The sequence below is a fragment of the Myripristis murdjan genome, chromosome 22 (assembly GCF_902150065.1).
Source record: "Myripristis murdjan chromosome 22, fMyrMur1.1, whole genome shotgun sequence".
In the NCBI taxonomy this organism is placed as follows: Eukaryota; Metazoa; Chordata; class Actinopteri; order Holocentriformes; family Holocentridae; genus Myripristis; species Myripristis murdjan.
In genome coordinates this window covers 11,216,916-11,243,535 of record NC_044001.1, presented here as the reverse complement: position 1 = coordinate 11,243,535, position 26,620 = coordinate 11,216,916, and the positions used below count along the sequence as shown (strand labels likewise).

At 39.6% G+C, this 26,620-nt stretch overlaps 5 gene segments (V, D, J or C); 3 read left to right on the top strand and 2 right to left on the bottom strand.

Annotated features, from left to right (window-relative positions):
* The first annotated feature begins 3,260 nt into the window (after positions 1-3,260).
* On the top strand, positions 3,261-3,806 carry LOC115354492 (Ig kappa chain V-III region VH-like). The segment is given in 2 exon segments: positions 3,261-3,333; positions 3,427-3,806. Coding segments are annotated over 2 exon segments (432 nt in total).
* Positions 3,807-5,951: 2,145 nt separating this feature from the next.
* Positions 5,952-7,321, bottom strand: LOC115354131 (immunoglobulin lambda constant 6-like; the record flags this gene model as incomplete). The annotated part of the segment is given in 2 exon segments: positions 5,952-6,441; positions 7,288-7,321. Coding segments are annotated over 2 exon segments (357 nt in total), but the record flags the coding sequence as incomplete, so codon positions are not given.
* Positions 7,322-8,012: 691 nt separating this feature from the next.
* LOC115354123 (immunoglobulin kappa variable 4-1-like) lies at positions 8,013-8,534 on the top strand. The segment is given in 2 exon segments: positions 8,013-8,073; positions 8,166-8,534. Coding segments are annotated over 2 exon segments (387 nt in total).
* A 701-nt stretch (positions 8,535-9,235) lies between these two features.
* Positions 9,236-20,282, bottom strand: LOC115354491 (Ig lambda-1 chain C region-like). The segment is given in 4 exon segments: positions 9,236-9,713; positions 10,453-10,528; positions 20,091-20,120; positions 20,265-20,282. Coding segments are annotated over 4 exon segments (444 nt in total).
* A 352-nt stretch (positions 20,283-20,634) lies between these two features.
* On the top strand, positions 20,635-21,213 carry LOC115354490 (immunoglobulin kappa variable 6D-21-like). The segment is given in 2 exon segments: positions 20,635-20,795; positions 20,888-21,213. Coding segments are annotated over 2 exon segments (378 nt in total).
* The last annotated feature ends 5,407 nt before the right edge of the window (positions 21,214-26,620 follow it).

Here is a 26,620-nt window from a genome sequence, read left to right as displayed (position 1 = left end):
GTACACAGGCATTGGAAAATGAATCGGAAAATATAACCCAACACAGAATATTAATTTTCAAAGATACACAATCTGTTGCACTTGATATTAACCTAAAGTGGGTGATTAATGTGCCTTTAAAATGAACAAATGTGCAACTGAAATGAACAAGTGTCCAACTGTGGCCGAGGGTCAGCCCAGTTACACCAGAACACACATTCCTAATCATTTTCAATGACTAGTGATGAATTCCATCTGATTTTTTATGGTGAGTTAAGCCCTGCAAAAAAAAAGAAGGAAAAAAAAAAAAAAAAAAGGATGGCCAGCAGGGGACGCACTGAATCAGGTTATGGGCATACAGTAACATGGACAAGAATGAAGAGCAAGAAAAAAGAAAAGACAAAAAGTAGAACAGCAAGGGAAATTTGAATATGGGATATTTAAAAGATCAACAAATTCCAGGGAGGGATGAGCTCTCACTCCACCACACCTCTTCTTCCTTTTCTGTTTCACAAGAACAGGTGTGTTTGCTTCCTTCCAATGGATTTTGCATGACTTTGATGCATCAGTGCTCAGCAGAGTTTAAATGCTCACTGTAGGTCTCAGTGAATGTGAACTGTTTTCAGGCTCTCACACCTAAAACTGCATCAGGATGATGTTGCCAATAGCTGTGCTTGTCATGTTGGCTTTCCTGAGTCAGGGTGAGAAAATTTCAACATCTATCTAATATTGCTCAGTTAATCTGAACTGCTGCTCTGTGTTGTTGGTGATGAAATATTTGTTGTCAAGACTCGTACTTCATTTCTTATTTCAGAGTCTTCTGCCAACAAATTTCTGACTCAGCCTGACAAATCCAAGTCTGTGAGTCTTGGAGGGACTGTGTCCATCAGCGCCACAGGGAGTTCAGATATCGGTTCTGATCTCAGCTGGTACCTTCAGAAACCTGGACAGGTTCCCAAACTTCTGATATACCAAGCATCAAATCTATACTCAGGAACTCCATCCAGATTCAGAGGCAGTAGATCTGGTTCCAGCTACACCTTAACCATCAGTGGTGTTGAGGCTGAAGATGCTGGAGATTACTACTGTCTTGGCTATCATAGTGGCGATGTGTTCACACGGTGATTTTGAGTCGTACAAAATCCTCCCTCAGTTTGTGTGCATTGAAAATGGCCTGCTGCAGGTGCTGAGGCTGAGGGAAGAGACTGTGATGTGGAGAACTGGTCCACTGAACACAGCACTCTGGCCCTGGCACACAAGTGTCATCAAGCATGAACACACACTGACTCTACATGATACTGAAACACCCTGTAAAACTAAACTTCTCATGAAAGCACTGGTGAGATTTGAGTCATCTTAGACTCCAGAGGAAGAGACTGAACAGGTTTTGTACTGATGTTTCATAGTATCTAAAGTGTTCCATTAACAGTACCATAAATTAGTTTAAACAACTACATTTGTCACTAAATATGTCATTAGACATGAATCCTGACTTGGATGTTGAAAGATAGAAGAGTGTGTAACAGAAAATATGATACTAAAACTCTCAAATTGGTGTTTCCAATTATGAATGTATTATAAGGACACACACAGACACAGGCACATTATAATCCACTCTTTTATTTTCATGGTTATAGTTTTATGATCAATGTTTTATGAAAGCAAACAAGCATTTCAAAAGCAGCTCTGAAAAATTATGGCACTGATGTAAGTTATGTAAATGTGTAAAAGTGACATTCACACACTGAAGCTGAGTGAAGTCATTTGAAGCAAAGAAGCAGCATTTGGATAAGAAGCGTTGCTGAAGCTCTACTGGGAGCAGCGGTCAGGTCCAGGGTTTGAGTGACAGGGCTCTGGCCATCCAGACTGGCCTCACAGCTCACGGAGCCCGCCTTCCTCCACTGGTCTGCAGGGTGGCTCAGGGTGCTGCTACAGCTCTAGTGTAATAATGATATAGTGATATCGACACATCAGTTTTAAATCTCATAATCCCTGTACTCATCCCTGCAGTAACTGAGGGAACATGTAAACACAGTCAAGTAAATTAGTTGATCATGATTATTTAGGGCCTGTTCAAATCTGTTTGAAAAAACACACACAATTAAGTGAATTAATTGCTGGTTATTATTAATGATATAAAGCCATTTATTTGAAAACATCTGCCAGTCCAAAACTCTTCCCTGCAAACACAAGAAGTGAAAGAATTATCGGTTAATGCAGATAAAATTTTAATTTCTGTCTCTTTCACTTCCTTCTCACCACATGTACAATTAATGAAACGTGACAATATATCAGAGGCTTTAACAGACTGAAATAATGTTCAATCAGAATTATCATTTTTAAAGGCATCCATAAAAGTATTAATTGAACAAATGAATGGAGTCTGAAGGTCTGTTTTTTCTTCTCTGATACTTTTCTCACATTTCAGTTTTAAAAGTGCAAACACCACACCAAAAAAGCTAATAATGTGACAATTATGAATGATAAAGAGTAAAAAGTAAAAAAAAAAAATTTGACACACAAGTTGTTAAAAAACAATGTTTTATATTTGTACAAAAATCGGGTACTTACTGTCAGTGATGAGCTTCAGTGTGTCTACCAGAATTCAGCACAGTGATGCAAACTCATTAAGAGGCCGTACAAAAACCTCCTGCACATGAAACAAGAATCTGTCCAACTAAAAACTCTGTTTTGCCACAACAAAACTGCAAAATGAGTAATAGACACATGAACGTTGCTGGATGCTGTTTGAAATTATGTGATGAAACCAGGAAATTAAATTCATTTCACTTTAATTTTTTATGTATTATAGAGAAATAAGACTGAATGCTTTCTCTAACATTTTTGTCACAGTTTTTAATCAGTTGTAACAATAAATGAGTTAATAGAAAGAAAAAAAACTTTAAAAAAGTTTGACAATAGTTATCGTTTTCAAAATCATGATAATCATATGTGACAAAGATATTCATGTAAACCAACCACAGATTAAAAGCCATATCATACAAACCACAGTGCACTCCACTTTAATCCACAGCAGTAAATATTAATTTCCAAATATTCCTGAAACAAGTATTTTTATAATCCAATAAGTATATAGATGGTGTGTATCCAAGCATTATTTTCTGCTGATTTTGTGTCCCACATTGCCTTCAGTCTGTGGAGAGCAGACAGATGATTTCCATAGAGAGGAGGCTTTGCATGGTCAGCTGATCCTCCAGTGAACTGAGAAGGTTTATAGTCCTGTGGGTTCAACACTGCAGGACTCACATGTGTCAGTCAACACAGCACAAAGCACAAGCAGCATGACTCTCCTCAGCATCTTCATCTGGACGCTGGCCTGCTGCTGCTTCACAGGTTTATTCGCTCAGCAAACTATCAGCCATGCTGGACTGTGTTTTCTGTCATTGATTTGTGTTGATAAATGAAGCTTTTGTTTTTTGTCTGCAGGATCCAGCAGTCAGGTGACTGTGACTCAGCCTCCAGTGGTGACATTTACTCCAGGATCCACTGTCACCCTGTCCTGCAAAACCGACAAAGCCGTTTACACAGATGATGATGGAGATGAGGCACTTTACTGGTATCAGCAGAAAACTGGAGAGGCTCCAAAGCTCCTGATAAAACATGTGAATCAACGTTTGTCAGGAACACCAGCTCGGTTCAGTGGCAGTGGAAGCAGGACTGACTTCACTTTGACCATCAGTGGAGTCCAGGCTGAAGATGCAGCAGTTTACTACTGTCAGAGTTATCACTTTAGTGGAGGGGGCACAATTGGTGTTCACACAGTGATAGAGAGCTGTACAAAAACCTCCCTCAGTCAGACTGCATAGACTCTGACTTGTTAGAGCAGGAAGTGACTGCAGCTGCTGAAGGGGAAGAGACTCTGACACAGACCACTGAACACAGAGCTGAGTCTGACCTGCGGGTTGGACCTGCAGCCAACAGGCATCACCAGTATATAAACTAAATATGTTGACACAATACAAAATTCAGCTGTTGAGTTTAATCAAGGGTTAAAGCTTCATAACAAATTGAATAGAGTATTATCTTCTGATTTACATCATTATGAGAGACACAAATAGATTTACTTCAACTGGAAAACACACGGATGCACATAGTACACAGGCATTGGAAAATTCATTGGAAAATATAACCCAACACAGAATATTAATTTTCACAGATACACAATCAATTGCACTTGATAGTGGGTGATTAATGTGCCTTTAAAATGAACAAATGAACAAATTACAGCATTAGTAAAAAAAAAAAAAAAAAAAAAAAAAAAAATAATAGTAATAATAATAATAATAATAATAATAATAATAATAAAAATCTATAAATAGAACACATTGTTGTCAAAGTTTTGATAGAGATCAAATCCAAGGATGAACTCAACTTATAATTTAGAGGACTCAGCTTGGATTTGTGAGAGTTCTGCTGAATGACAAACTTTAATGTTACAGTGTCTGGGCTATGTGCATTATACACCAGGCAAGGAAATGTAAACTAATAATAAAATAAAGATCAAGTGAAAATTAATATGGAAACAGGAGATGCATAAAAATTGCAAGAAAAGGTTAATGTAATTTAAAATGTTAATGCAAAATTATCAACTGAGGCCTTGTGATGAGGTGTATAAAATTGTTTCCTGGCCTCAGGCTGAGCCTCTACTTTGATAAACACACTTTGTTTCCTTCATGTCCATCCAGGTGATGTAAGTTGATGAGCTGAGGCTGTGTGGAGAGGTTTGCTGCTTGGCCTCAGGCTGAGCCGCCCTGGTCTGTCTGCAGGGAGAGAAGCTAAAGACGCAGCTCAGAGGACAACTGGCCATCTGGAGCGGCTGGTCCACCTGTGGCCGAGGGTCAGCCCAGTTACACCAGAACTTTTCAATAATTACTAATGAATTCCATCTGATTTTTTATGGTGAGTTTAGCCCCACAAAAAAAAAAAAAAAAAAAAAAAAAAAAAAAAAAAGAAAGAAAAATGGGAAGATGGCCTTGAGTCCATTATTTCACTCTTATGATGTCAGAAGAAGTCAAAATGTCTCTTACATCACATCAGATATTTGACTCATAGTTCTCTTTGTTGATGCGAGGTCAAATCATTGTCACAAATGTGGATTGAATCATGAAGCCCCATGAACAAGCTTGGAGTATGGCCAGCAGGGGGTGCACTGAATCAGGTTATGGGCATACAGTAACATGGACAAGAATGAAGAACAAGAAAAAAAGAAAAGAGGAGATAATAGAACAACAAAGGAAATTTTTAACATGGGATATTTAACAGATCAACAAATTCCAGGGAGGGATGAGCTTTCATTCCACCACACCTCTTCTTCCTTTTCTGTTTCACAAAAGCAGGTGTGTTTGCTTTCTTCCGATGGATTTTGCATGACTTTGATGCATCAGTGCTCAGCAGAGTTTAAATGCTCACTGTAGGTCTCTCAGTTTGTGTGCATTGAAAATGGCCTGTTGCAGATGTTGAGGCTGAGAGAAGAGACTGTGATGTCGGTAACTGGTCCACTGAACACAGCACTCTGGCCCTGGAACACAAGTGTCATCAAGCATGAATACACACTGACTCTACATGATACTGAAACACACTGAGAGACACTTTTGAACATGCAGCTGGAACATCCCCTGTAAAACTAAACTTCTCATGAAAACACTGGTGAGGTTTGACTCATCTTAGAATCTGGAAGCAGATGTTGAAGAAGATTTGTGTTGATGTTTCATAGCATTTGAAAAGTTTCCATGCAAAGTGCCATAAATTAGTTCAAACAATTATATTTGTCAAACAGTATGCAGTTATATTATATTAATGACTTTGTCGTTGAAGCAAAGAAGGGTGGGGAAGAGTCGATATGACACTGAAACTATCAAATGGCTGTTTCTAATTATGAATGTATTATAAGGACACACACAGACTCAGACTCACTATAATCCACTCTTTTATTTTCATGGTTATAATTCTGTGACAAATGTTTTACGAAAGCAAACAAATACTTCAATTACAGCTCTGAAAAATGATGACATAGATGTATTTTTGTTTGAATGTAACAAAGTGACATTCAGACACTGAAGCAGAGTGAAGTCAGTTGAAGCAAAGAAGCAGCATTTGGATAAGAAGCGTTGCTGAAGCTCTACTGGGAGCAGCGGTCAGGGTCCAGGGTTTGAGTGACAGGGCTCTGGCCATCCAGACTGGCCTCACAGCTCACGGAGCCCGCCATCCTCCACTGGTCTGCAGAGAGGCTCAGGGTGCTGCTCCAGCTGTAGTAGCCGTCCCTCCCAAGGACCTCCAGGCTGTTTGACACCCCTGAGGAGCTGCTGCTGCCCCCCACCTTCCAGCCCAGCCTCCAGGCTGAGGGGGAGCCCCCGTTGGCCAGACACAGCAGTGTGGCTTTGCCCTGCTGCAGCTCCCCTCTGGAGGGGGGGAGGACGGTCAGGCTGGGCCGCACCACACCCACTGGAGGAGAGACAGAGAGAGGAGAGGTGGAGAGGAGAGGGAGAGACCAGTGGCACACCACAGTAAAAACATATAAAACAATACAGTACGATGACCGTCATCATCATCATCACATCATCAATAGCAGCATCCATATCATTGCCATCAACACATCTGTTTTAAGTCTGCCACTCCATTAACTGATCCTTGCATTAACTGTGGGAAAATGTAGACACAATCAAGGGAATAAGCTGATGATTATTATTAATATTATAAAGCCATTTGTTTGAAAACATCTGCCAATCCATAACTCTTCCCCGCAAATACAAGAAGTGAAAGAATTATTGGTTAAGGCAGTTAAAAGTTACATTTGTGTCTCTTTCACTTCCTTCTCACCACATGTACAATTAATGAAACGTGACAATATATCAGAGGCTCTAATTGACTGAAATAACGTTTAATGGAATTTAATGGAATTGTAAAGATTGCTTTAATATAGTCACTGAAGAAAACTGAAGAAACCTCAATTGAACCAAAAACTGTAATTCCCTGGAAATATTTAGAAACAATCCCCATGATAAATACAGTGTATTTGAAAATGGACCATTATCTTTTTTTTTTTTTGAACGTTTAAGTTTGTCTAAATGGACATGAAGACATTTTTTCTGACTCTGACCTCACATTTCAGTGAAAACAGCACATACGCAAATACTCAAAAAAAAAAAAAAATAGGTAATGACGTAACTATTGTAAATGATAACGAGCAAAAGTGAAATAATCTTTTTCTTTCCATTTTCATAAATTAAAAACAAACAAACAAACAAACAACAACAATGTAGTATATTTGTAGAAATATCAGGTACTTACAGTCAACAATGAGTTTGGTTCCTCCACCAAAAGTCAACCACAGTGATACAAACTCATTAAGAGGCTGTACAAAAACCTCCTGCACATGAAACAAGAATCTGTCCAACTAAAAACTCTGTTTTCCCACAACAAAACTGTAAAATCAATAACTGATACATAAATGGTGATTGATGCTTTTTGAAAAGATGTGATAAAGCAAGAAAATTTAATACATTTAGTTTCAATTTTGAATGAATTACAGAGAAATTACAGTGAAGGTTTTCCCCAAAAACATTTTTTTTCACAAATTTTTTAATCTGTTATAGCAATAAGTAAGTTGATTACTTGATACCATAATATATATGAAAAGGTTTGAAATTAATCATCTATTCCAACACTATAATAATCACGTTTGAAAAATATGCCCATGGAAACAAACCACAGATTAAAAGGCATATCATACAAACCACAGTGCACATCACTTTAATCCACAGCAGTTAATACTAATTTCCAAATATTTCTGAAACAAGTATTTTTATAATCCAATAAGTGTATAGATATTGTGTATCCAAGCAGTATCTCCTGCTGATTTTGTATTCCTCATTGCCTTCAGTCTGTGGAGAGCAGACAGATGATTTCCATAGAGAGGAGGCTTTGCATGGTCAGCTGATCCTCCAGTGAACTGAGAAGGTTTATAGTCCTATGAGTTGAACACTGCAGGACTCACATGTGTCAGTCAACACAGCACAAGCAGCATGACTCTCATCAGCATCTTCATCTGGACGCTGGCCTGCTGCTGCTTCACAGGTTGATTCACTCAGCAAAATATCAGCCATGCTGGACTGTGTTTTCTGTCATTGATTTGTGCTGATAAATGAAGCTTTTGTTTTTGTCTGCAGGATCCAGCAGTCAGGTGACTGTGACTCAGCCTCCAGTGGTGACATTTACTCCAGGATCCACTGTCACTCTGTCCTGTAAAACCAACCCAGCAGTTCTCACATATGATGATGGAGATGAGGGGCTTTACTGGTATCAGCAGAAATCTGGAGAAACCCCAAAGCTCTTAATAAAATGGGTGAAAACACGTCACTCAGGAACACCAGCTCGTTTCAGTGGCAGTGGAAGTGGGACTGACTTCACTTTGACCATCAGTGGAGTTCAGACTGAAGATGCAGCAGTTTATCACTGTAAGAGTCGCCACGGGAACGATGATAATGTTCTGTTCACACAGTGATAGAGAGCCGTACAAAAACCTCCCTCAGTCAGACTGCATAGACACTGACTTGTTAGAGCAGGAAGTGACTGCAGCTGCTGAAGGGGAAGAGACTCTGACACAGACCACTGAACACAGAGCTGAGCCTGACCTGCAGCCTCAACAAGGGTCACCAGTATATTACCAAAAATGTGTAAGATCCTTTCAAAATGACTGAGAAAAACTGGTGTAAATATTATAAAAGTCATTATTTTTTACTGGATGTTGTTCTTTTAAAGCAAACAAGCTATTGAATTTTGCTCATTGACATCTCACATTGAGAAATAAATATCTCTTCTCTTTCATTTTAAGAGGATGACCCATTAAAAAAAAAAAAAAACTTAGAACAAAAAAACAGCAACAAACAAACAAAAAAACAAATAAAACAAAAACAAAGATGCATTATGATGAGACTTGCAGTGTGAATTCTCCTTTCACCCTGTATCTTTTATGGCACCACAACTGTCATTCCCTCTTGAAAACAGAAGTGAAACTGAGATTTGCATGATCATTTATATACCAAGATGATCATTTTCCACAGCGGGGAGATGCAACTTTTCATCTAAAGCTATACAATTATTTAATTATTTAAAAATGTCCATACATGTAATGTATGGACATTTTTGTAATGTACTGATTCATCATGTGATTTTCAGAGCAAGTTTTATTTGCAAAGCATCAATCATCATCATGACAGTTATCAAGCACATTCACGTCTAGCTGCTACACACACTCCTCTCCAAGCTGCTGCTGTCCAACACTATACAGTCGTGTTCTCCATCACACAAAGCTTGAAGTGACTCTGACATTCAAACAGATTTTGATGAGAGCAGCAGGCGTGACCTTCCTCCTGCTCCGGGCTTCATCCAGCCACTTTAGCCCTCACACTGGCTCCTGTGGAGGGACTGGCTCTGGGTGTGCTGGTGATGGGCGACCTTGCAGGAGTACAGCTCTCCCTGCAGCCAGCGGTCCCGGCTCAGGGTCAGGGTGCTGCTGCTGCTGTAGCGTCCGCTCTTCTCCTCCTCCGAGCTGGTCAGGACCCCCTCTGTCACCTCTGTGCCGTCCACCTCCCAGCTCACCACGGCTCCCTGAGGAGAGTAGCCGGTCAGCAGGCAGGCCAGCGTGGCCGAGCCCCTGGAGGTCTGCTCAGAGGAGGGGGGGAGCAGAGTGACTGAGGGTCTGACCATGGGGCCAGCTGGAGGGGAGAGCAGACAGACACAAGGAGGAGAGTCACTTCTACTGGGCAACACACAGCTGCATATGTGACAGGACAGATCACACATTTTGACCTGCAGTACTGCAAACCAAATCCTTTTCTCTCTCTAGCTGTACACACACACACACACACACACACACACACACACAGACGTGTTGAATGACTGCTGTGCCTCCTAGGCCAGTTGAAGACCTTCCACAGAGCAAAGTCTGTGCTTTTATTGACATCTAACCACCTGATTTATAATATCTGACACACATCACTCACATCTGCAGTGACTGTATGGTCAAAAATGTAAGAAGTGGACAGTTTAGGGGTTAATTCAGTTAAAAGTTATATCTCTCTCTTTTTCACTTCCTCTTCATTTCATGTAAAACAAATGAACCATGAACAAATGTTAAACCCTACGCTGAATTTCATTATGTAAGATATACGGTATATCTTCAAAAAGATTTTTAAAATATTAATTCTCAATATTATCTAAACCTAAATAAAAAATAAATTCACATATGAAATCACAAACTGATCTTTCTTTGGCAGAGGTTTATCTTTATCATTCAAAATTGTCTGATGGATATTGATTTCTCTGACACTGTTCTATGATTTTGATTCAAAGTATACATAATGACAGGGGATTTTTATTGTTCACATTCTGATATAAAATTCAGTGAAACGGTTGTAGTTTATGTTGTATAAAGTAGAAATCTCAGATACTTACAGTGAATATTGAGTTTGGTTCCTCCACCAAAAGTCCACCACAGTGAAACAAACTCATTAAGAGGCCGTACAAAAACCTGTTGCACAAGAAACAAGAAACACTTCGGTCAAACATATTTTATGAACCAATATGTGTATAGATAATGTGTATTCAAGCAGTATTTCCTGCTTATTTTGTGTCCCACATTGCCTTCAGTATCTGGAGAGCAGACAGATGATTTCCATAGAGAGGAGGCTTTGCATGGTCAGCTGATCCTCCAGTGAACTGAGAAGGTTTATAGTCGTGTGAGTTGAACACTGCAGGACTCACATGTGTCAGTCAACACAGCACAAAGCACAAGCAGCATGACTCTCATCTTCATCTGGACGCTGGCCTGCTGCTGCTTCACAGGTTGATTCACTCAGCAAACTATCAGCCATGCTGGACTGTGTTTTCTGTCACTGATTTGTGCTGATAAATGAAGCTTTTATTTTTGTGTGCAGGATCCAGCAGTCAGGTGACTGTGACTCAGCCTCCAGTGGTGAAATCTACTCCAGGATCCACTGTCACTCTGTCCTGTAAAACCGAAACAGCAGTTTACACAGATGATGATGGAGATGAGGCACTTTCCTGGTATCAACAGAAAACTGGAGAGGCTCCAAAGCTCCTAATAAAACATGTGAAAACACTTGTGTCAGGAAAACCAGCTCGGTTCAGTGGCAGTGGAAACGGGACTGACTTCACTTTGACCATCAGTGGAGTCCAGGCTGAAGATGCAGCAGTTTATTATTGTCAGAGTTATCACTTCAGTGGAGGGGGCACAACTGGTGTTCACACAGTGATAGAGAGCCGTACTAAAACCTCCCTCAGTCAGACTGCATAGACACTGACTTGTTAGAGCAGGAAGTGACTGCAGCTGCTGAAGAGGAAGAGACTCTGACACAGACCACTGAACACAGAGCTGAGTCTGACCTGCGGGTTTGACCTGAAGCCAACAAGCATCACCAGTATATAAACTAAATATGTTGACACAATGCAAAATTCAGCTGCTGAGTTTAATCAAGGGTTGCACATAGATGCACATAGTACACAGGCATTGGAAAATTAATTGGAAAATATAACCCAATATAAACCAACACAGAATATTAATTTTCAAAGACACACAATCAATTGCACTTGATATTAACCTAAAGTGGGTGATTAATGTGCCTTTAAAATGAACAAATGAACAAATTACAGCATTAGTAAAAAAAAAAAAAAATTCTCTAAATAGAACAGTTTGTTGTCAAAGTTAATGCAACATTATCAACTGAGGCCTTGTGATGAGGTGTGTAAAATTGTTTCCTGGCCTCAGGCTGAGCCTCTACTTTGATAAAGACACTTTGTTTCCTTCATGTCCATCCAGTTGATGTAAGTTGATGAGCTGAGGCTGTGTGGAGAGGTTTGCTGCTTGGCCTCAGGCTGAGCCGCCCTGGTCTGTCTGCAGGGAGAGAAGCTAAAGACGCAGCTCAGAGGACAACTGGCCATCTGGAGCGGCTGGTCCACCTGTGGCCGAGGGTCAGCCCAGTTACACCACAACACACATTTCTAATCATTTTCAATAATTAATAATGAATTATTTATGGTGAGTTTAGCCCCACACACACAAAAAAAAAGAAAAATGGGAAGATGGCCTTGAGTCCATTATTTCACTCTTATGATGTCAGAAGAAGTCAAAATGTCTCTTACATCACATCACATATTTGACTCATATTTCCCTTTGTTGATGTGAGGCCAAATCATTGTCACAAATGTGGATTGAAACAAGAAGCCCCATGAACAAGCTTGGGGGATGGCCAGCAGGGGGCGTACTGAATCAGGTTATGGGCATACAGTAACATGGACAAGAATGGAGAACAAGAAAAAAGATAAAAAAGATAAAAGATAAAAAGTAGAACAGCATGGGAAATTTTGAATATGGGATATTTAAAAGATCAACAAATTCCAGGGAGGGATGAGCTCTCACTCCACCACACCTCTTCTCCCTTTTCTGTTTCACAAAAGCAGGTGTGTTTGCTTTCTTCCGATGGATTTTGCATGACTTTGATGCATCAGTGCTCAGCAGAGTTTAAATTCTCACTGTAGGTCTCTCAGTTTGTGTGCATTGAAAACAGCCTGCTGCAGGTGCTGAGGCTGAGCGAAGAGACTGTGATGTGGAGAGCTGGTCCACTGAACACAGCACTCTGGCCCTGGCACACAGGTGTCATCAAGCATGAACACACACTGACTCTACATGATACTGAAACACACTGAGAGACACTTTTGAACATGCAGCTTGACCATCCCCTGTAAAACTAAACTTCTCATGAAAGCACTGGGGAGGTTTGACTCATCTTAGAATCTGGAAGCAGATGTTGAAGATTTGTGTTGATGTTTCATAGCATTTCAAAAGTTTCCATGCAAAGTGCCATAAATTAGTTCAAACAATTATATTCGTCAGACAGTATGCAGTTATATTATATTAATGACTGGTCGTTGAAGCAAAGAAGGGTGGGGAAGAGTAGATATGACACTGAAACTATCAAATGGCTGTTTCTAATTATGAATGTATTATAAGGACACACACAGACTCAGACTCACTATAATCCACTTTTTTATTTTCATGGATATAATTCTGTGACAAATGTTTTATGAAAGCAAACAAATACTTCAATTACAGCTGTGAATAATTATGACATTGATGTATTTTTGTTTGAATGTAAAAAAAATTGACATTCACACACTGAAGCTGAGTGAAGTCAGTTGAAGCAAAGAAGCAGCATTTAGATGAGAAGCGTTGCTGAAGCTCTACTGGGAGCAGCGGTCAGGGTCCAGGGTTTGAGTGACAGGGCTCTGGCCATCCAGACTGGCCTCACAGCTCACGGAGCCCGCCTTCCTCCACTGGTCTGCAGAGAGGCTCAGGGTGCTGCTCCAGCTGTAGTGGCCGTCCCTCCCCAGGACCTCCAGGCTGTTTGACACCCCCGAGGAGCTGCTGCAGCCCCCCACCTTCCAGCCCAGCCTCCAGGCTGAGGGGGAGCCCCCGTTGGCCAGACACAGCAGTGTGGCTTTGCCCTGCTGCAGCTCCCCTCTGGGGGGGGGGGAGGATGGTCAGGCTGGGCTGCACCACACCCACTGGAGGAGAGGTGGAGAGGAGAGGGAGAGACCAGTGGCACCCAAATGAGACGGAGGGCACGGAAACAACAAATGGTACAGCTGCTCATCATTTTGGAAATTAAAACATTGCAGTTTGTTTTACAGTTTCACTCACGGTAACTGCATTTAGAGAAACAATGAAAGGATTTAAGTGTAAATATAATCAAGTAAATTCATCAGTGATAAACACTAATAATGACATAAGTAAGTAAGTAAGTAAAATTTTATTTGTATAGTGCCCTTCACAGTACGGATACACAGAGTGCTTCACAGTAAAAACATAAAAAACAATACAGTACAATGACCGTCATCATCATCATCATCATCATCATCATCATCATCATCACATCATCAATAGCAGCATCCATATCATTGCCATCAACACATCTGTTTTAAGTCTGCCACTCCATTAACTGATCCCTGCATTAACTGTGGGAAAATATAGACACAATCAAGGGAATAAGCTGATGATTATTATTAATATTATAAAGCCATTTGTTTGAAAACATCTGCCAATCCATAACTCTTCCCCGCAAATAAAAGAAGTGAAAAAATTATCGGTTAATGCAGTTAAAAGTTTCATCTGTGTCTCTTTCACTTCCTTCTCACCACATGTACAATTAATGAAACGTGACAATATATCAGAGGCTCTAACAGACTGAAATAACGTTTAATGGAATTTATCAATTTGAAAGACATCCATAAAACTATGAATTGTAAAGTTTGCTTTAATATATTCACTGAAGAAAACTGAAGAACCCTCAATTGAACCAAAAACTGTAATTCCCTGGAAATACTTAGAAACAATCCCCATGATAAATATAGTGTATTTGAAAATGGACCATTATTTTTTTTTAGAACGTGTAAGTTTGTCTAAATGGACATAAAGACATTTTTTCTGAGTCTGACCTCACATTTCAGTGAAAACAGCACACGCGCAAATATTCAAAAAATAGGTAACGACGTAACTATTACAAATGACAACGAGCAGAAAGAAAAAATAAAAAAAACAACAACAAAAAAACAATGTAGTATATCTGTAGAAATATCAGGTACTTACAGTCAACGATGAGTTTGGTTCCTCCACCAAAAGTGTACCACAGTGATACAAAGTCATTAAGAGGCCGTACAAAAACCTCCTGCACATGAAACAAGACTCTGTCCAACTAAAAACTCTGCTTTCCCACAACAAAACTACAAAATCAATAACTGATATATAAATGCTTATTGATGCTTTTTGAAATGATGTGATAAAGCAAGAAAATTGAATACATTTAGCTTCAATTTTGAAGGAATTACAGAGAAATTACAGTGAAGGTTTTCCCCAAAGACAATTTTTTAATCACAGTTTTTAATCAGTTATAACAATAAGTAAGTTAATTACTTGATGCCATAATTTATATAAAAAGGTTTGAAATTAATCATCTATTCCAATACTATAATAATCATGTTTAAACAGTATGCCCATGGAAACAAACCACAGATTGCAAGGCATATCATACAAACCACAGTGCACACCACTTTAATCCACAGCAGTGAATACTGATTTCCAAATATTTCTGAAAAAAAGTATTTTTTATAATCCAATAAGTGTATAGATGGTGTGTATCCAAGCAGTATTTCTTGCTGATTTTGTGTCCCATATTGCCTTCAGTCTGTGGAGAGCAGACAGATGATTTCCATAGAGAGGAGGCTTTGCATGGTCAGCTGATCCTCCAGTGAACTGAGAACGTTTATAGTCCTGTGAGTTCAACACTGCAGGACTCACATGTGTCAGTCAACACAGCACAAAGCACAAGCAGCATGACTCTCATCAGCATCTTCATCTGGACGCTGGCCTGCTGCTGCTTCACAGGTTGATTCACTCAGCAAAATATCAGCCATGCTGGACTGTGTTTTCTGTCATTGATTTGTGCTGATAAATGAAGCTTTTGTTTTTGTCTGCAGGATCCAGCAGTCAGGTGACTGTGACTCAGCCTCCAGTGGTGACATTTACTCCAGGATCCACTGTCACTCTGTCCTGTAAAACCAACACAGCAGTTGTCACATATGATGATGGAGATGAGGGGCTTTACTGGTATCAGCAGAAATCTGGAGAAACTCCTAAGCTCTTAATAAAATATGTGAAAACACGTCACTCAGGAACACCAGCTCGGTTCAGTGGCAGTGGAAGCAGGACTGACTTCACTTTGACCATCAGTGGAGCCCAGGCTGAAGATGCAGCAGTTTACTACTGTCGGAGTCACCACAGTGGCAATGTGTTCACACAGTGATAGAGAGCTGTACAAAAACCTCCCTCAGTCAAACTGCATAGACACTGACTTGTTAGAGCAGGAACTGACTGCAGCTGCTGAAGGGGAAGAGACTCTGTCACAGACCACTGAACACAGAGCTGAGTCTGACCTGCAACCTCAACAAGCATCACCAGTATATTACCACAAATTTGTAAGATTCTTTCAAAATGACTGAGAAAAACTGGTGTAAATATTCAAAAAGTCATTATTTTTTATTGGATGTCGTTCTTTTAAAGCAAAGAAGCTATTGAATTTTGCTCAGTGACATCTCACATTGAGACATAATTGTCTCTTCTCTTTCATTTTAAGAGGATGACCCATTAAAAAAAAAAAAAAACTTAGAACAAAAAAACAGCAACAAACAAACAAAAAAACAAATAAAACAAAAACAAAGATGCATTATGATGAGACTTGCAATGTGAATTCTCCTTTCACCCTGTATATTTTATGGCACCACAACTTTCATTCCCTCTTGAAAACAGAACTGAAACTGAGATGATGATGATCATTTATATATCAAGGTGATAATTTTCCACAGAGGGGAGATGCTGCCTTTCATCTAAAGCCATACAATTAATGAATTGTCCATACATGTAATGACTGATTCATCATGTGATTTCAGAGCAAGCTTTATTTGCAAAGCATCAATCATCAACATGACAGTTATCAAGCACATTCACATCTAGCTGCTACACACACTCCTCTCCAAGCTGTTGCTGTCCAACACTATACAGTCGTGTTCTCCATCACACAAAGCTTGAAGTGACTCTGACATTCAGCAGCAGGCGTGTCCTTCCTCCTGCTCCGGGCTTCATCCAGCCACTTTAGCCCTTACACTGGTTCCTGTTGAGGGACTGGCTCTGGGTGTGCTGATGATGGGCAACCTTGCAGGAGTACAGCTCTCCCAGCAGCCAGCGGTCCCGGCTCAGAGTCAGGGTGCTGCTGCTGCTGTAGCGTCTGCTCTTCTCCTCCTCCGAGCTGGTCAGGACCCCCTCTGTCACCTCTGTGCTGTCCACCTCCCAGCTCACCACGGCTCTCTGAGGAGAGTAGCCGGTCAGCAGGCAGGCCAGCGTGGCCGAGCCCCCGGAGGTCTGCTCAGAGGAGGGGAGGAGCAGAGACTGAAGGTCTGACCATGGGGCCAGCTGGAGGGGAGAGCAGACAGACACAAGGAGGAGAGTCACTTCTACTGGGCAACACACAGCTGCATATGTGACAGGACAGATCACACAGTTTAACCTGCCATAATGCAAACCAAATCCTTTTCTCTCTCTAGCTGTATTGATATCAACACATGTAACTATTAACTGACTGAAACACACACACACACACACACACACACACACAGGTGTGTTGAATGGCTGCTGTGCCTCCTAAGCCAGTTGAAGACCTTCCACAGAGCAAAGTCTGTGCTGTTATTGACATCTAACCACCTGATTTATAATATCTGACACACATCACTCACATCTGCCATGTAAACCATGTAAAACAAATTAACCATGAACAAACGTTAAACCCTACACTGCAAAAAGTCAAAATCTTACCAAGATTATTTGTCTTATTTCAAGTAAAAATGTCTTATTTCTAGTCAAAATATCTCATTACACTTAAAATAAGACATGATCAGCTCAGAAATAACTTGTCTTTAGACAATTTTCACTTGTTTCAAGTGAAAATCTACTTGAAACAACAATTTCTGAGCTGATCATGTCTTATTTTAAGTGTAATGAGATATTTTGACTAGAAATAAGACATTTTTACTTGAAATAAGACAAATAATCCTGGTAAGATTTTGACTTTTTGCAGTGTATGCTGAATTTCATTATGTAATATATATAACTTCAAAAAGGTTTTAAAATATTAATTCTCAATATTATCTAAACCTAAATAAAAAATAAATTAACATATGAAATAACATACTGATCTTTCTTTGGCAGAGGTTTATCTTTATCATTCAAAATTGTCTGATGAATACTGATTTCTCTGACACTGTTCTATGATTTTGATTCAAAGTGTCTTTCCAGCCCTCCTTCAGTAAATACATATAATTAAAGTGTGTATAATGACAGGGGATTTTTATTGTTCACATTCTGATATAAAATTCAGTCAAATTGTTGTAGTTTATGTTGTATAAAGTAGAAATCTCAGGTACTTACAGTGAATATTGAGGTTGGGTGCTCCACCAAAAGTCAACCACAGTGAAACAAACTCATTAAGAGGCCGTACAAAAACCTGTTGCACAAGAAACAAGAAACACTTCGGCCAAACATATTTTATAAACCAATAACTTTGTAGATAGTGTGTATTCGAGCAGCATTCCCTGCTGATTTTGTGTCCCACATTGCCTTGAGTCTGTGGAGAGCAGACAGATGATTTCCATAGAGAGGAGGCTTTACATGGTCAGCTGATCCTCCAGTGAACTGAGAAGGTTTATAGTCGTGTGAGTTGAACACTGCAGGACTCACATGTGTCACTCAACACAGCACAAGCAGCATGACTCTCATGAGCATCTTCATCTGGATGCTGGCCTACTGCTGCTTCACAGGTTGATTCACTCAGCAAAATATCAGCCATGCTGGACTGTGTTTTCTGTCATTGATTTGTACTGATAAATGAAGCTTTTGTTTTTGTCTGCAGGATCCAGCAGTCAGGTGACTGTGACTCAGCCTCCAGTGGTGAAATCTACTCCAGGATCCACTGTCACCCTGTCCTGTAAAACCAATCCAGCAGTTGTCACATATGATAATGGAAGAGAGGAGCTTCACTGGTATCAACAGAAATCTGGAGAAACTCCAAAGCTCTTAATACATAATGTGAAAACACTTATGTCAGGAACACCAGCTCGGTTCAGTGGCAGTGGAAGAAGGACTGACTTCACTTTGACCATCAGTGGAGTCCAGGCTGAAGATGCAGCAGTTTATTTTTGTCAGAGTTACCACAACCTAAACAGTGTGCTCCTTTTCACACAGTGATTTCGAGTCGTACAAAAACCTCCCTCAGTTTGTGTACATTGAAAATGGCCTGCTGCAGGTGTTGAGGCTGAGGGAAGAGACTGTGATGTGGAGAACTGGTCCACTGAACACAGCACTCTGGCCCTGGCACACAAGTGTCATCAAGCATGAACACACACTGACTCTACATGATACTGAAACACACTGAGAGGCACTTTTGAACATGCAGCTGGAACATCCCCTGTAAAACTAAACTTCTCATGAAAGCACTGGTGAGGTTTGAGTCATCTTAGACTCCAGAGGCAGATGTTGAACAAGTTTTGCCTTGATGTTTCATAGCATTTGAAAAGTTTGCATGCAGTGTGTCATAAATTAGTTCAAACAATTATATTTGTCAAACAGTATACAATTACAGTATATTAATGACTTGGTCGTTGAAGCAAAGAAGGGTGGGGAAGAGTAGATATGATACTGAAACTATCAAATGGCTGTTTCTAATAATGAATGTAAGGACATGCATAGAAAGAGACTCATTATAATCCATTGTTTTATTTTCATGGTTATAATTCTGTGATAAAGGTTTTATGAAAGCAAACAAATACTTCAAATACAGCTCTGAAAAATGATGACAGTGATGTAATTTTGTTTGAATATATAAAAGTAACATTAATGCAGTTGAAAGTTGCATTTCTGTCTCTTTCACTTCCTTCTCACCACATGTACAATTAATGAAACGTGATAATATATCAGAGGCTCTAACGGACTGAAATAACGTTTAATGAGATTTATTCATTTATTTATTTATTGTAAAGATTGCTTTAACATTGACATAGAAGAAATCTTAAGAAGTCTCAATTCAGTTGATAAAAACTATATGTAGCTGGAAAAAAAAAAAAAAAAAATTTAAAAATCCCCATGAAAAATAAAGTATATTTGAAGATGGAGGATTTTGTTGTGAAGGTTTTTCTAAATGGCCTGGGAAACATTTTTATTCTGACTCTCATCTCACATTTCAGTGAAAACAGTGCAGACACAAATCCTAAAAAATAGGTATTAATGTAGCTATTGTAAATTATAACGAGCAAAAAGTGAAATTATCTTTTTCTTTCCATTTTCATACACAATTTGTAACAATGATGTAGTATTTTTCTAGAAATATCAGGTACTTACAGTCAACGATGAGTTTGGTTCCTCCACCAAAAGTGTACCACAGTGATACAAAGTCATTCAGAGGCCGTACAAAAACCTCCTGCACATGAAACAAGAATCTGTCCAACTAAAAACTCTGCTTTCCCACAACAAAACTGTAGAATTAATAATACACACATAAATGTCGATTGATAATTTTTGAAATGATGTGATAAAGCAAGAAAATTTAATACAATTTGCTTCAATTTTGTATGAATTACAGATAAGTAACAGTGAAGGTTTTCCCCATGACAACTTTTTTCATCAAAGTTTTTTAATCAGTTTTAAGAATGACTAAGATAATTACTTGATGGCAAAAATATATTTTTAAAAAAGTTTGAATATATCATAATAATCACATTTGAAAAATATGCCCACGCAAACCAACCACAGATTAAAAGGCATATCATACAAACTATGGTGTACTCCACTTTAATCCAGAGCAGTAAATAGTAATTTCCAAATATTCCTGAAACATGTATTTTTATAATCCAATAAGTGTATAGATGGTGTGTATCCAGGCAGTATTTCCTGCTGGTTTTGTGTCCCACATTGCCTTGAGTCTGTGGAGAGCAGACAGATGATTTCCATAGAGAGGAGGCTTTGCATGGTCAGCTGATCCTCCAGTGAACTGAGAAGGTTTATAGTCCTGTGAGTTCAACACTGCAGGACTCACATGTGTCAGTCAACACAGCACAAAGCACAAGCAGCATGACTCTCCTCAGCATCTTCATCTGGACGCTGGCCTGCTGCTGCTTCACAGGTTGATTCACTCAGCAAAATATCAGCCATGCTGGACTGTGTTTTCTGTCATTGATTTGTGCTGATAAATGAAGCTTTTGTTTTTGTGTGCAGGATCCAGCAGTCAGGTGACTGTGACTCAGCCTCCAGTGGTGAAATCTACTCCAGGATCCACTGTCACCCTGTCGTGTAAAGCCAACACAGCAGTTTACAGATACTCTGATGGAAATGAGGGGCTTTACTGGTATCAACAGAACTCTGGAGAAACCCCAAAGGTCTTAATAAAATTTGTGAATCAACATGAATCAGGAACACCAGCTCGGTTCAGTGGCAGTGGAAGCAGGACTGACTTCACTTTGACCATCAGTGGAGTCCAGGCTGAAGATGCAGCAGTTTACTACTGTCACAGTACACATGCTGGCTATGTGTTCACACAGTGATAGAGAGCCGTACAAAAACCTCCCTCAGTCAGACTGCATAGACCCTGACTTGTTAGAGCAGGAAGTGACTGCAGCTGCTGAAGGGGAAGAGACACAGACGACTGCTCAACCAAACATAGGCCTCTGACTAACATCTGTCACAAATAGTGTTGAAACTCATATTTGCACGAGTAGAGTGAAGAACATGTTTTACAATGGTCAGTTGTGTCCCTTTTTACCCACGTGACAGATTAGAGTGCTTAAAGGGCATTGCGCACCAGGGCCACTGACACACTATTCTTATTTACACCATAATAAAAGTGACAATTGTGTCCAATATTCATTCATTCATTCATCTTCTAAACCGCTTATCCTCACTAGGGTCGCGGGGGGTTGCTGGAGCCTATCCCAGCGCTCACAGGGCGAAGGCAGTGAAACACCCTGGACAGGTCGCCAGTCCATCGCAGGGCTGTGTCCAATATTCTTTCATTAAAAAAGTTTAATTCTATCTCGTGTGGATCAGACAATAGAAATTACTGTGAAAATGAAACTGTCAAATAGCCATCACACCTTGTTGATCAGGGATGGCCTGTTGATTACCGTGCATTGCTATTTACAATACAGCTGTACAATCAACTCCACAAAGTGCATCTCAAATTGTCATCAGGGCCGCTCTCGTCTTTTTCTACCAATGAAATCACAGATTGGAGCCTGAGGTCCTCCAGGCTCCATCGCTGGGTGGGTTTGTTCATGTGCACAAACACCACAATATTAATAATAATAATTGTTAATAATACAATATTAACAGTGAATTCCCTCAGCTCCAGAATTATGAGGTGTTTTTTACACATTAGAGCAACATCAGCTGTTGATGCAAAGTGATGCAAACAAAATAAATGGTATATACACTACTCACAAAAAGTTAGGGATATTCGGCTTTCGGGTGAAATTTCAGGATGAACCTAAAATGCATTATAACCTTTACAGGTGAACTTAATGTGACCTTCTGTAAACTTTTGAATGCACATGTCCAACTGTTCAATGTTTCAGTACTTTTTGCACAAGTTGCTGTTTTCTAACAAGGAGTTTAACGGAAAAATTCACATCAGGTGTTTGATGCTCCAGCTCATCGAGGTCGTATCATTAGGGAACGGCTGCTGGAGACTGGGGTACCTCAAATGGAGTGGCCTGCACTTTCTCAGACCTGAATCCCATAGAAAACCTATGGGATCAGCTGAGTCGCCGTGTAGAGGCTCGGAGCTCTGTACCCCAGAACCTCAATGTCCTGAGGGCCGCCCTTCAAGAAGAGTGGGATGCCATGCCTCAGCAGACAATAAGTCGACTTGTGAACAGCATGAGACGTCATTGTCAAGCTGTAATTGATGCTCAAGGGCACATGACAAGTTATTGACACTGACATTTTTTGTTGTGGTATATCCACCACTGTTGTTGGCTTTTGGTGATGTCACCACCTGTTGTTCTCTGTGGGTGGTGACATCACATGCCGGGCACCCTAGTGTTCGCCATTAGAGGTCAGGCTTCACACAGATTTGGGTTTGGAGTAATGACATGATTTGTGCTGCGTTTCTGTGTATGGTATATATATATATTAATATATCCCATTCAGTTACACTGTCCTTAGAGGGCTGATTCTCTACCTAGAGCTAATCATCCACAGAGGAGAAATGAGTGTAGAGTCTTTTAAAACCATTTTCTGTAACAAGTGTGTAGGATTCTGCACAAATATCACAATCTGCAAATTAACATCATTCAATCACTGCTGTGCATTTGCATTCATTTTCTTTTTGTCTCTTTTTCCTTTTCCAAATGTTTTAGCTCATAACATGTAGGCCCTGAGCAGAAGTTTCAGTAAGCTTTTACATGTAGGTCTATTCTGAATGATAGAGTGTGGCATCTGCATGTGGCTGGTCATTTTTTATTAATCAGACTGATTGAAGGTGACCTGGTCAGTGTGCACAGCCAACAGGGGAGCTTTACACTGGATTAGCTTTTTAGATCTCTCTGCTCTCTCTCCTCCCAATTTTAGCTTCCAGTTTTAACAGCCTACAAAACAACAGACGTTTGAAATCTAGGAGGTGACACAGTGCCCACAGGATGCTTGCCATATGTGGTGTGAAAGTCTGGTTGTTGATGTAAAATTTATTTTAAGGAACAGGATTCACTCAAGCTTAAGCACAAACTTTTAGCTGCTGATGATTTATAGTGATAATTAACAGTTACAGTGCAGTAATTTATAGGTAATAGTAGAAACAGCAAAGCACTGAGTGTTCATTTACCAAAAAAAAAAAAAAAAAAAAAGATTAAATGGAGTAACAGACATTTAAAATGTTTTGCTGCTTTAATTTTGAGAATATTCACCTGATTGATTGTTTAATACTAAATAAAGGCCATTTTTTGTTGATACTATATTTTATCATGTGCTTGCTCAAATTCAGTGATAAATGCATCAGATCAAAAATTGGTGATCCTATTTGCCCAATGTATGGCATTGCTAAGACACATTCCTCTTTTTTCTACATTTGACATCAAGATTTTAGTGGCTGCAGAAGTTACACAGGCTCAAAATAAAAGCTTCAGAGGTAACACACCGGGTTTCCAAGTATCTGTGATCACATCCTCACCGTCTACTAAATTTAGCATGATCATGTGATTTGTCTGGCTGATGAATGCAGGAAGTCTTACAGACGCTGCGTCCTGTTGTGTGGGGTGTTGTGAGACAGGTTGGATAGACAAAAAGGTTATTAGGTCAGGAGACATGTTTGGGCTCTTTCTCTGTGTTGGTGTATCACTTTTACCTGAGATGAGATTAGTTAAAACTATAGAATGGCATGGCAAGGGATGGACTGACACTGCAGGCTCACTAATGTATACCCAATATTTCCATCGTGCTCTAAACATAGATTATAGTGGAAATATCTGATTTATGCCACGTATCTGAGCAGGTGCATAGATGAAAAAATCTGATTTGAACTTGCAGTGTAGATCCAGCCAACTCCTATTTACACGTTTTGAAATAAGCCACAATATATCCCATATTGCTGTTAATTTTCACATTTTCCATTGGTTATTAATAGACATGGATCAAGAAAAACCTGCACATAGAAATAGATTACACCTCCATTGATGCCATAACTGTTCTTTACATCACAGGGGCATTACGCTGGGCGACATCCATGGGCAAGAGTATGGACTCAGCTAATCCTCTTTTCCAGGAAAGACAAAAGAGGTCACTGTTAATGTCACCATAAAACACACAACCTCTGCTGACCTACAGGAAGAGTTGTCTGTCAACCACGGGGTGAGGTCATTCTCACCTAGATCACATTGGTTGATGTATTTCTGTGAAATTAATACTATCTCATGTCTTCTTTTCTGTGATATCGGCCATCAAAATGAGTCTGAGTGGAGCTGTTTCAGAAAATGTATCATTTCTGTGGAGAAATTTGCCTTGGATACAACACTGATACACATAAATGTGGCAAAAATGCAAGAAGGATGAATTCCCTTTTTAGTATCTGGAAATAGAGTATGTATAGACAGCTGTTTGTGAAGAACAACCTGAACAAAAATTACGCCTGTCATGAGAAAATAATAGCCAACAGCATTGCTTTGACCCAGTCCACAAAACAAACTGGGCATGGATTAGCGTTTCTCATTTGACTGACGTAAATGAAGCCGTTTAAGGCAGGCACTGTATGTAAACTGGGGACGAAGGACTGTTAAAGGCTTTGGATAGTTACATGACGGCAGGTCCACTAATGATTTGTCACGACCGTTGGATCAAATCCAAAGGCTGTAATGTCCATACTTAATGAAGACCTCCATCATATTGAAACAATAGCCTCTTCAGTTACATTGTGTGTCAGATTCAGGACTGATGATGAACGTACATCTGCCTATAAACTGAGTATACGCTGATTTCTTAGCATGCTAATATTTGGTTTGTTAGATTTTAACAATAATAATAACTTTAATACAGAACTTTTCAATACAAGTAATGAAGTGCTTCACATCCAGATCAAATAGTATCATTAAAATATCATTAAAAACAAAAACATATCACAAAATACCATTAAAAACAAAGTAAGCATGACAAAGTGAGATTAAAAGGTTAAAATTAAAGTGAAATAAAACAGAAAGTAAAACAAATGGAATAGAAACATGATACAATAAAAGTTTTAAAGATGTGTCTTTAATATAGGAGAAATAAAAAGGGGATGACCTTGGGGACTGAAAGCAACACCTTGTCAGAGCATCTCGGGCTGTGTCTGGAGGTAGCGCAAGGAGCTAGTCAGTGTCTGGCTTTAAGGATGATTAAAATAATTTTGAAAATCAATCCCAGAAACAACTAGCAACCAGGGCACAGACACTAAAATCAAGGTGATGTGATCACATTTTTCTGATTCTCTTACAAGCCAAACAGCAGCGTTTTGAACTACATCACTGATCTCGGACAAAATAACAGCACACTCCAGTTTCTTCAGATCGGTGCAGGAGATATGTAAGATTTAACCTTGGTTATATTTCTAAGGTGATCAAAGCAAGCAACCAACCCTCTAACAACAAAGAGCACAAGAAATGAAAAATGACACCATGGTTTTGTGATTTGGTTTTAACATGATTGGGCGCAAATATTACCAATAATCGCTGCCCTACTTGAAATTTGGCCAAACATAATGACCTTGGATTTTATATTGTTCACTTGCAGAAGGTTCAACATGCAGTTTTTAATTTTAGCAGGACAGTTATGGAGAGTTGGTAAGCTGGCCTGGATAGCAGGTCAGAATGAGACATAGATTTGGATATCATCCGCAAAACAGTGAACATAGCCATTACATTACTGTTTACAGATAATGTCACCATGAGGAAACAAATGGAATGTTTGTTTGTAACATGCTTGTTTAGATACTGTTTACTTGTAAGATGGTCACACTGTTTGCTGGCTGTTGGTTTGCTGGTCACATGTCAGCTGGTATTTTGATATCATAATGTGCTGCTGTATTGAATTGATAGCTTTAGTCTGTTTTGTCGGATGCTGATGTAAATATTATTTGCTGGCTGCAACTGGTCAGCCTCTGGTTGTTGTAGTAATCATGTTTAAATAATTGAACCAATGAAGTCATGCATCACAGGTTACCCATGTTGCAACCACTGGAGGGATTTCTCCTGTATGACCTAGACTTTCCAGGATGATTATTGAAATCTGGTCGAAATGCTTCCCCATATTTGATCTGGATATGATTTTGATATATTTAAACAATCAGTATGTCTTCTTGTGGTGTGTATGCCCTCTTGTGTTGGTGGTATCTGTGGTGTGTGTGCGTGTGTCCCAGGAGCTGTTTGTTCATCCTGATCTGCATTGTTCAAAACAAGGATTAAAGGTTATTGGATTGGTTAAGAGTGACGT